This window comes from Montipora foliosa, chromosome 5 (genome assembly GCF_036669935.1).
Source record: "Montipora foliosa isolate CH-2021 chromosome 5, ASM3666993v2, whole genome shotgun sequence".
NCBI lineage: Eukaryota > Metazoa > Cnidaria > Anthozoa > Scleractinia > Acroporidae > Montipora > Montipora foliosa.
This window is the reverse complement of record NC_090873.1, coordinates 48,063,996-48,074,595: the sequence shown is the minus strand read 5'-3', so window position 1 is coordinate 48,074,595 and position 10,600 is coordinate 48,063,996. Positions and strand designations below refer to the sequence as shown.

General features: G+C 39.9%; 1 protein-coding gene across 1 annotated transcript; it reads right to left on the bottom strand.

Annotated features, from left to right (window-relative positions):
* Positions 1-6,483: 6,483 nt before the first annotated feature.
* On the bottom strand, positions 6,484-10,087 carry LOC138002835 (uncharacterized). The gene is made up of 6 exons (XM_068848811.1): positions 8,833-10,087; positions 8,434-8,519; positions 8,184-8,291; positions 7,896-8,092; positions 7,456-7,524; positions 6,484-6,832 (listed from the first exon to the last, which is right to left on the bottom strand). The coding sequence occupies exons 1-6, from the start codon at positions 9,647-9,649 to the stop codon at positions 6,484-6,486; spliced, it is 1,626 nt and encodes a 541-aa protein (XP_068704912.1). The 5' UTR covers positions 9,650-10,087.
* Positions 10,088-10,600: the final 513 nt, after the last annotated feature.

Sequence of the window (10,600 nt, the reverse complement as noted above, 5' to 3'; positions counted from 1 at the left end):
GTCGCTGCATGGTAATCAGATGTAGCACATCACAAACATTGAACAAAAGGACTTCTGGAGGGCCATCAAAATTACCCAATGTAAATTTTAGTGTGGCACTCTTTCTCCAAAGATTTTGGAAGCATGTAGGCAAAGGTGGGTGAAAACCAAACTTCAAAAACATGACGAAGACAAGTCCCTTACTTAAGTCTCTACATGTGGGCATAATTTTCTTTGTGTTCTATAAAGGAAGCAGGGATAGTGCAGTAGTGAGACCACTGGCATCCCATCAATGCAACCCAAGTTTGAATTCCACACCTGGCATCATATGTGGGCTGAGTTTGTTTTAGGTTTTCATCCTTGATGTGAGGGTTTTATCTGCCCCACCCCCTCTCTCTCTACAAAGACTAACACCTCTAAATTCAAATTTAATCCAGGATTCTAGGACCACAGCTTGTTTATTTATTAATTTATTTGGAGAGGGATAGTTATCTCAGATATTTGAAGCCGGGTTCTCAGTAGAATTTTGTACAGCCGTTGCTGTGGTAGTTACAGGCGTAACACTGATATACACGCCCGAAGGACGTGTAACTTGGGCCCGTAGGGGCCAAGCTGCTAGGGGGGTCCGGGGGCATGCTCCACCGGGCAAATTTTGATTTAAGATGCTCAGAAATGCTTTTTCCTTCATTTTGCGGGCATATTTTCTCATTTTCTCCAAACAACTTTGAGGACATTTTGTAATTGGTTCAGTGGCTTTGAACACCGGAAAGTTACTGTTGAAATTATCTCTTATCAAGCTGAAAATTACACTGCAATATTCAATGAAATATTAACCGCAATAACAATTCTTTGCTTTCTGAGTTAATGGCATTCATTTTATACAAAAATAATTATTAGGTAACCAGTCCTCTCCAAATAGGGGCACCCACTTACAAAAAGTAATTCTCAAGGCCACACTGACCCAGTAACTGCTATTATATCTAAATGAGAAAGAGTATAAGATAGCGCAAATATTTGTTAATCAATGAATCTGAACAACGACATTGATCTAACTCTTCCCCACAACAGCAGTGATTTACTGTGTTCTTCACTTTCTTTCAGTTTGTTACCATTTACTGTGATTTGTTTACTGATTTAACTGTCATCGTCACTCTCATCTGTCCCATCCTCTTGCTCACTCTCCCATCCAGTCTGACAGAACTGCAGAAGCATGTTCTTCAACAGTAGAGTGCTGTGATCAGCATGAATCATTTCTACCTCCAGTTGATCTTCGAGTTCCTGTACTCTTGCTTCTATTTCAGTTCTACTGGATCGATTCTGATCTACACTTGAAACACCAGCTTCTGTTTCACTTTCTTGCACGTCTTGTCTGCTAGGTAGCTTCCTTCTCTCTTTCACTGCTACAAACCTCATTGAAGCTTCCTGTATGATGGCAGAAGCTTCATCTGAACCAGGAGGTGGTGCATTGATCGATAAGTGTAGCAAGCTGTCGAGCATCTTGTCTGCGAGCCTGTTTCTTAGCCTTGTTTTAATACGTTTAATTGCACTGCCTCCTCTCTCAGGCCAGGCATTGGTGACAGGTATGCTCTGAGCCAATTCTTCTAGCGAGACAAGGTTTGGAAACATGAAGCTGTAGGACTTTGAACTTGTCAGCTTTGAAAGAAGCCATTCAGTTGGCGTGGTTTTGAGCATGGTGCTGACAGTTGAATACTCTTGCTTTATCTCTAGAGCCATGAACTTGAAGTGATCCCATTCTGATTTTAACCTTTCAGTATCCAATGTAGAGCTGAAGTGGTCTGCCAGTTTGGCCAGCTTTTCCTCACCAGGGATGGCCTCCGGATTAAAGATCGAGAAAGCAGCTATGAGTGGGATGTTGGGGAAAGGACTAGAGATGTTCTTCTTTAGATTCTCTACATACGAAACGCAGAGACGACTCAGGAACTGTGTAGTTGTATCATTAGGTGATAGCTCGATCATTCCAAACTTGCCATTCTCCTCCATATCCTTGCTTAACTGGGCAAGGATTTCATCTTTCTCACTCACAACGTTATCCAACTTTGCTATACAGGCAGAAATTGCTGAAGGAATTGCATCAAAACTAAGTTCCCCAAATTGAAAAGCTTTGCTGAGGATCGCCAGGGGAGGCAAAACAGCACCCATGATGTAAATTGCACCAATAAACTTGTGATTCCGAGTCTGGGTTAACAAACCTCATGCTGTTGCATCTGATTCTTTAAAGAAATCAAACACAGTAATATGCGCCACAAACTCTTGCTTCATAGATTCCGCTGAAGCCTTGTGTGAAAGCCACCTGGTTGCTGCTGCTTTCTTGGCTTTCTTTACTCTCTTCTTGGCCTGCGCCATTTGCTCAGCAGGAAGGAGCTTAAGAAGTTCCATTTGTACCATCACTAACTTTGCCATTTTCTTAGGAGAGTAGTCATAAAATTTCCACACTTGATTCAGCAATCTTTCCACGGTCAGCAAGTACGTTAGTTCTTTGCAAGTGTCGACACACGCCAATGCCAACCGGTGACACACACAGTGCATGTTAACAAGATCAGGGACTTTCTTTCGGATGTGTGCGAACATTCCATTATGTGCCCCAAGCATTGCATTGGCCCCATCAGAAACACAAGACTTCATCTTCGAAATGTCAAGAGAACATTTTTCCAGGATACCTTCAAGGGATTTTGCAAGTGCTTTACCTGTAGCTTCAGACAGATGTTCTGTGTGCAAAAACTCAGTCCTACTTTTCCCCTCATGGACATACTCAACAAATGTGACAAACTGTTGAAGAACAGAAACGTCTGTCACTTCATCAACAAGAAAGCCAAAAAATTTGGACTTATTCACTCTTTCAGTTACTCTGTCCTTCACAACTTGCCCTAGAATGAGAAACATTTCTTGCAGTGTACCTTCCCAAGTATATGTAAAATGTTTGAGGTTTGGTAAACCTGCCCATTCCATCAAGTTTAAAAGGGACAAAAGTTTTGTGATGGAAATCTCTTCTTTTGCCAACCAGTAGATGGACATAAAGACTTTGTTCAAAACTTCATTTTCACATTGCTTCCTTGATTCATGCTCTTTCTGGAAAGGGGAAATTTGCTTGAGGTGCTCCTTTTCAATTGCAGAACGGTGCATGTCACTATTGAAATGCAGCTGAATGGCTTGAGTTATCATTCTAACACATGGTTTGGTGTTCCACGTGTAGTCCTTGTTTCTTTTCGTACATGAATCTGCACAGCAAACAAAGCAAACAAACCTTCTTGAGAAAGGTCACCAAACATGAGTTAACAATGCTTACTTCAAACCAGTAAACCGGAACGACCTTTACACCGGTTTACAGCGTGACAGGACACCAGCGATACCCTCCTCAAATAATCTCACTATTAAAGCGAGGTCTCGAAAGTAAATAGATGAAACTGGTCTCTTTTAAATCTCTTTTGAACATACTATGACACTTACTTTGCGAAAAAGTTCAGTATCCCTGGCTGGTCGGCCTTTCGCTTTGCAGCGGCCGTGTTTTTACACGTGGAAAGACGACATCTGTGAGAGGCCTGGGTTCAAATTTACAAATTCAATATGGCGGCCATATTCAAAGCTGCGGAGACGCGAAGCGATTGTTTGGTCATTCTGTGGTCTGCGAAAAGGCTATTCACTTTGACAACTAAAACCGAAGAAGGGTACATTGCGAAAGCAACTAACAGTCAATAGTTTACCCAGTAATTTACTCAAAAAGTCGTTCGTTGATAGACCAATTGATCTACTGGTTGAAGCACTTTGACAGCCGTAACACTTACCTGTGACACCCGTGACAGGTGTTAGGGTTACGGGTTCAACTGAGAACCCTGTTTGAAGTAACTTACTTTAAAGAATCTCACCCACCCAGTTTGCATTGTGCGCCTTTGTTGTTGTTGTTATCCGGGATATCCTTATTACGCTCCCATATTTGGTCAAAGATAAGCCAGGACCAGACAAGCGTGAAAGGTCACATTTGTTATGGAAATGGAAGGAGACGGTGAGCGTGATTTTTCAGAAAGTGACCTTTCCGATGAGGAAGCCGGGGTCAACGCGTATGGATCGCCGATTAAAACCGTAAACAGGGCTCATCGCCGTGAAACCACCGTTACTGGCGCAGTCGCTGCGCCAAGCAACAGCGACGCCAACAGCAATCGCGTGGTAAGAATCCGCTCAAACTGAAAATTTTTTATTAGTGTCGTTTCAGTTAGCTGTTGTTACGGCTGTGACTAACTTCAGTTCTATTCACTGTAGGTTTGCACTTGTAAAAATACTTGCAGCCGCAAGAAAAGTGCAAGATACGCAGGCTTTCCGTGCCAAAACGCGAACCTAAAATGTTCTACAAATTGCAAGTGTGGTACAAAGAAAGCACCTTGCAAAAACCAGGTCGCGGAAGGTCAGGAGATCGGGAATCCGAGTGCTTTTGCCCGCCACAGGCAAGCTGTAGAGGACTCTCAACGCGAAATAAAGGTTTGTTTACGAGGTTATACAATTTTATTCAAGTTAGTTTACTTACCTGGATCATGTATACAAATTATTTCAGACTCGGCGCATCCTCCGTATTATACACATAAACTTAGTTATATTTTACTTTAAGCCTCGCCTTTCTCTTTTCTTTTTGTAGGAGTTTGTGACCACACTATCTTCTGACGATAAAGACCAGCTTCTTATTAGGCTGCTGAGTCAAGGACGCGGTAGCTTGAATTTGCTAGAAACATGCTAACCGGAAGCGATGACATTGACCCGCCGTCGCCTCAACCAGAGCAAAATATACCTGAAACTTGGTGTACTTGTGGTGTCTGCAGGAGAATGCCGGATGAACAGGAAAACGTCTGTTGCAAAAAGAGGACATGTGTAACTTCTTATGTCATGTTTAACACGGTTTGCCTCGATCGGGAAGTGCTGCAATTAGCTATAAGAGCCAGGTGCGACATCCGCGCGGACGAACCCGATTACTCTACTCAAAGTTACAGGAAGGCCGCTTTCCGGCAATACGCATTGTGGAAATTTGGTAAACTTCGTAGAGGGAATCGAAAAATATTGCCTTCTTGTGTGGTAATAGTTATTCGTCAAGCATATCCCGCACCAGACGGTAATTACAAGGGTTTTCGCCGTTCTTAGCGTTAGAAAAAAGTAATATCTCGCGCCATGAAAGGGAATCCGGATTCTGGAATCCAGAAAATTTTTGATTGTGGAATCAGAAATCCTGGGTTTTGGCATCCAGAATACAACTGAAGAAATCCAGAATCCAAGTTCTAATAACAAATGCTGTAATCCATTGTGGATTCACGAATCCCAGACTGTCCTTGATTCCCTTACATGGGGCAAAATACCTTTATTGATACAAATAAGTAGAAAAGTGCAGTTATGTTCTATTTCTTCGCTGTTCTTGTTTATTATACATTCAACACTCTCTAAGCTGGATCGACACTTTTGGGACCAGCAATAACTGTTTCTCCATGAGTATTGTGACTCAAGGACCAAGTGCACTACAAATGGAGAAATCCAAACTATGTAAAGAAAGACAACATGTAGTTTTATGGGAATGTTTACTTGTTTATTATTTACTGACAAAGAATGCTTTTAAATTTCTCTTTAAAAAAATTTTTGAGTTGAATCATAACAACTAGAAATGTCACAACAGCATTTATAGCCCACTTCTTTCTTTTAATTATACTCAAATTAAATATGATGTAACATGATACAATTCCCAAAGTTGATGTATGGTTGTCTTGTTCAAAACTATATTCATCTAAAATTACTATATTCAAACCCAATGCTGATAATCTGACTCCTAATGGGAAGCAAGGACGAAGTAGTGATTAGAGCTCTTACATAGGTATGCAGTTATATGGGAGGCTTTGTTCTTTGTGGATTATCCCTCAAAAATCTACTTCTTTACATTACCAGTTCACCTTGAATATTTTAGATGAAGAACTGTGGGTGAATTTGCAACTACTGACAATAACAACAATTGTTATCACAGTGCTGGAAATAATTTTTCTTTATTCACAGGACATATGTCCTTTCAAATCTTCATTTTGGTCGGACATTTGACAAATTGGACCGGACATAATTTATTTACTGACAACACCTTGAAGAAGATAACTCAAGATGTGCTGGTGAGATGTTCGGTCATCGTGTCCGATCATGTGAATTTGGCCGGACATTTTCAAAATTTGGTAGGACAATGTCCGATGACCGACTGTTATTTCCAGCATTGTATCATAAATAAATAATGTACCTATTTATTTATTCGAACTATTTTGAAAACTGAAAAAGAGTTTGTGCAACAAAGGAAGCTGTAGTGTGGGTTTTGTTAAATTTGTTACTGCTTATTCTAAATTTTCCTACATTTTTTCGTAAAACAAAGGGGAATTAAACAGTATTTCAAGAGTACATGTAATCTAGTCTTTTTTCTACACATCACTTTAAAGTAATTTCAAAGATAATTTGCATTTTCACTGATGCAGAGTTCTGTGGCAGCTATTGTGATTTCTTTTCCAATTGAAATCGTGATAATTTGGCTTTGACCAGCTCCTCAGTCGAAGGGGCCCTTTTCATGGCTATTGTTGGAGCCAGATGGACAGGATTTGCAGGGAAAACTTCAATGTGTCTAGTAACAGCTTCTGTGTCTTCACTGCGGCGTCTTAAGATGTCTGCCTGGAGCAGAGACATGTGAGGATATTGCTTTGACTCCTTCACCGGTTCCACCCTCAAATTACCTGATCTTTTGGAATAAATTTTCTTAAACCGGCCTTCCAGTGTCTTTCGGAAAACATGAAAATTGTGGTCAAGAGCTGCGAGCAATATCCGTCCAGTAAAAACTTCATACCTAAAACATGATATTACAACCCATTTATTAATACTTAAGGAGGGCATAGCATCTGAAAATGTCACCATTTAATATTGTATGTTATTATATGGCTCTGTCTCATGAGGACTGGGAACTACAAAATTCACGAATTTGATTGGCTAAAATCGATATTGACCGCGGTCTAGATTTTCCCATCTAGACCGGCATCTAGACAGGTAATGTTTTGCAGTGAAAAGATGCAAACTAAAATGCAAAAATATTGAGTATTTTCTTCTACCAATATTTATTTATGGAAGTGCCAAACAGTATGATGACAAAAGAGAGGATGACGAGCAAACTTTGACAGAATTAAGTTCAGCTCATCGCCACTCATCGCTGTTCGCAAGCAAAATGTCAGTTAGTACAAACCAGTTACATTAAACGAATTAAATTGTTCTTGTTTGGCCATATAATAAACATCTTATTAACCGAGCTAGGTCTGTCTGTATGGGAGAATCTTGACCTCGGTCGCTGGTACAGACCTCACTGCGTTCGGTCTGTACTGGCGACCTCGGTCAAGATTCTCGCATACAAACCTCCCGCTCGGTTAATAAGAACTAAGTAGAGCATGCACTGTCTAATTAACAGTGAAATGTACTTACGCAAAGGCAATCCTCTTTGGTGCATACTTTAGAAGCATGGAATTGAAGTTTTCCAAATTGCTTGTATGCCTAAAAAAATGATTTAACTAAGTAAAGACAAGCTGGATTCCCTGTAAATCCTGTCCATCTACTCCCACAAAAACTACTAGCTCAAAGTTTGAAAAGAAATCCAACTTGCTTACAATATTTTAGCAAGAGAGGGAAATTTGACAAAAGGTCAGAGGTCATATTTGGCCTTTCTTATGCACCTCTCTAGTAACCAAAAAACCTCTAGGAAGAAAAAGGTAAGGGGAACAGGAAAATGGGTAAAAAATTAATATTTATTACCTCAGTCCAGATAAAGTATTAGTTGTTATAAACAATGTAGCTGGTTGAGGACACAACTGATAGAGTTTCAAGAAAGAGTGATTAAACCCATAGAGATCCTAAAAAATACATACCTGAACCTGAGATAATGCTCTAGACCTTTCAGCCACTCCCGGTCTAAAACAATCTTTCGGAGTTCCTTGGCAGCTTTGGAAGTCATAGGGAGGTATTCTTTTCCACCTTCTATTTCTGTGAGTGGTCCATGGGAACACATCCCGCCATCCCACTCGTGCTCTCCACAGACATGATGTAGGATTCCCAGCCACATATCCTTAATAAAACATAAAAATTGTTTTGATTTCAAATGTCACCAGGAGCAATCCAGTTCCAAACAGTCAAACAAATAATTGTAAGGCTTATACCTTCAGCTCTTCAACATCTCCATCACAAGTTTCTGCACAATGCCAGAAATGGTTCCTCACAGGTTCAACCCACTGTAACAGTTGTTCACAGCCCTTAATCTTCCCAGCCTATAAAAAAGGAAGCTGATTGGCAGTCAAGTCTGTTAAAATATTGAGAGATAGGAATACAAAATATAGTTAAGCATAACACAAAATGGACTCAATCAGTTCTGAGGGATTATGTACAAGTAATAAATCAGAATCTACATACAGTGGTTATCTTGGCAGTCAGCTTTATAGATTTATGCCAGATGTCAAGGGAGTGGAAAAGGTTTCCAAGCACTTCACAATTTGCTCCTGCAAAAATGATAATAAACAAATTAGAAATGTGTTAACATAGGACAAATTTAACTGTAAAAAGACACAATAAATTAGTCATGAATTCAGAAACCAGAAAAAAACCATAAGGGAAATCTGTCATTCCACTCTGAAAACTGCTTTTTCTAATAAATTTACTCTGCTTAAAGGCTAGTTTAACTATTTCATAACTAACAATGGTAGTATTGTATGTTGGAATAGGTTGGTTGATTTGAATTTGGTATTAAAACATCCAACTACTTACATAAAAAAGATGCCGCGGGAAAAATTAAAAATAAAAACTTTAAAATACCTTTAAGTTCCCTGACCATTTTCATGATGACTCGTGATGCATCCGTCACAACCTCTCCAAGCTTGAGGCTATTCATCATCCTCTCCAAAAGTCGCTTACACCCCATCTTCTCCATTAAAGAGGACGTACCACCTGCTTCTCCTTTGTCAACCACCTCAAGATCCACAATGACATTAAGGTAGTGCTCCATCATTGTATACACGCAGTACTTAGCACTGAACCCAGGAGAATCCATCCTTCCATCACCACAAACCACAAGAACATCATTCTCAAAAACCTTCCAAACTACTTCCTTCATTTTATCCCACATGTCCCTGATGCTGGGTACAGCATATAAACTCTGAACCTTTGAGAATGTGGAAGACGAAACAAAATTCAAATTCATGCTCTTTGCTAGCAGAGCAACTTTCTCAAAGTTGTTTCCTGACACAAGAACTGATGAGGCCAACAACACAGATGACACATACATTTTTTGGTCACGTTTTTCAACCAAAATGTATGAAGAATTCCACACACCACCATGACCATTACTACACTTTTGTGTAATCAGCAACACACCACCCTCCAATTTTTTACTTATGACCTTCCGTTGACCTGTACACCCAATTTCTGAACAATTTCCTTCCAGCAACTGTACAATCTTTTCCACCTCCACAATAACCCTGTCTGCCTTCAACAACTCAAGATACCTACTCAGGTGTTCCCCGGGTACTGCCAGTCCTTCAGTTGCAGGCTTTATCGTGGATTTCATATCCTCGATGGTCTCATCAAAAGTCTTGGGCCAAAGACAGGAAGGATTGGTGATGACTCTCTGCATGTTTCACCTTCTGTCTGCACCTCTGCTGGACCTGTGGGCTCACCCTCTGTCTGGGCCTGCGCTGCTGCTGCTTCGGGGGCACTTTCCATTTCAAGATCAATGTCCAGAGCTGTCAATGTGGCGCTGTCAAGTTCGCACAAAAAGCTGTAAAAATAACAGAAACATAAAATTAATATATCATCATAAATTCAACATTCCAACCTGATAAACATTTTAAAAATCTTTTCAAAATACTAAAATTTGGTTTAGTTGTTTATAAGTACTCTTTCCAAATTGCCATGGCAAAATAAACAAGTACATGTCATTCCTTACCTTGTTTGATCGACTTCCATATTTTCAAAAGTTACTTCTTCTTCACTCCTATTGCCATCATCAGACTCACTGAACTGAGCACTATTGTCCCAGCTATCTGCAGTCTCGGAGTCACTAGCATCAGAAGCATGATCACCAGACCTGAAATGACAACTTCACCATTATTACCATCTATCCATCATGTAATGTTTGATGTGATGTGTCTTTATGTCCTTGTTGTTGTTTTTAATCATCGAATGTAGCTTCTTTGTTGTTTTTAAACTCTGGGACGATTGTAATAATTACTGGCTTATTGGTGTTGTGGATTCTTTGCCTAATAATGAATGCTTACTTATTAAGCTGTGTGTTTCTCACTGTGTATCATGTAATAGGTGAATCTAATAAAATAAAATATTGCTGATGCACTGAACAGTACAAACGAACTCTCTGTGATAAAAAATTATAATAGTAACAGGATGTGAAAATGCTGATCCAAGTAACTGGTGTAAAGTAAGGTCACTACACTGCAAAATTCCAAAACCCAAAGAGGGTCTTAGGATCACAAATATATTCAGAAAATAGTTTTGCCCATCCCTAACATTACTATAATATCTGATTGCCCGTCCCCTTTTCAGAATACAGACATTGGTATCAGACATT

Excerpts from the sequence above, each read along its gene's own strand:
- LOC138002835 (XM_068848811.1), bottom strand. The coding sequence starts at position 9,649 with ATGCAGAGAGTCATCACCAATCCTTCCTGTCTTTGGCCCAAGACTTTT. Across the intron at positions 8,292-8,433 it reads TGACTGCCAAGATAACCACT|GCTGGGAAGATTAAGGGCTG; the intron begins GTATGTAGATTC and ends CCTTTTTTATAG. Across the intron at positions 7,525-7,895 it reads GAGCATTATCTCAGGTTCAG|GCATACAAGCAATTTGGAAA; the intron begins GTATGTATTTTT and ends TCATTTTTTTAG.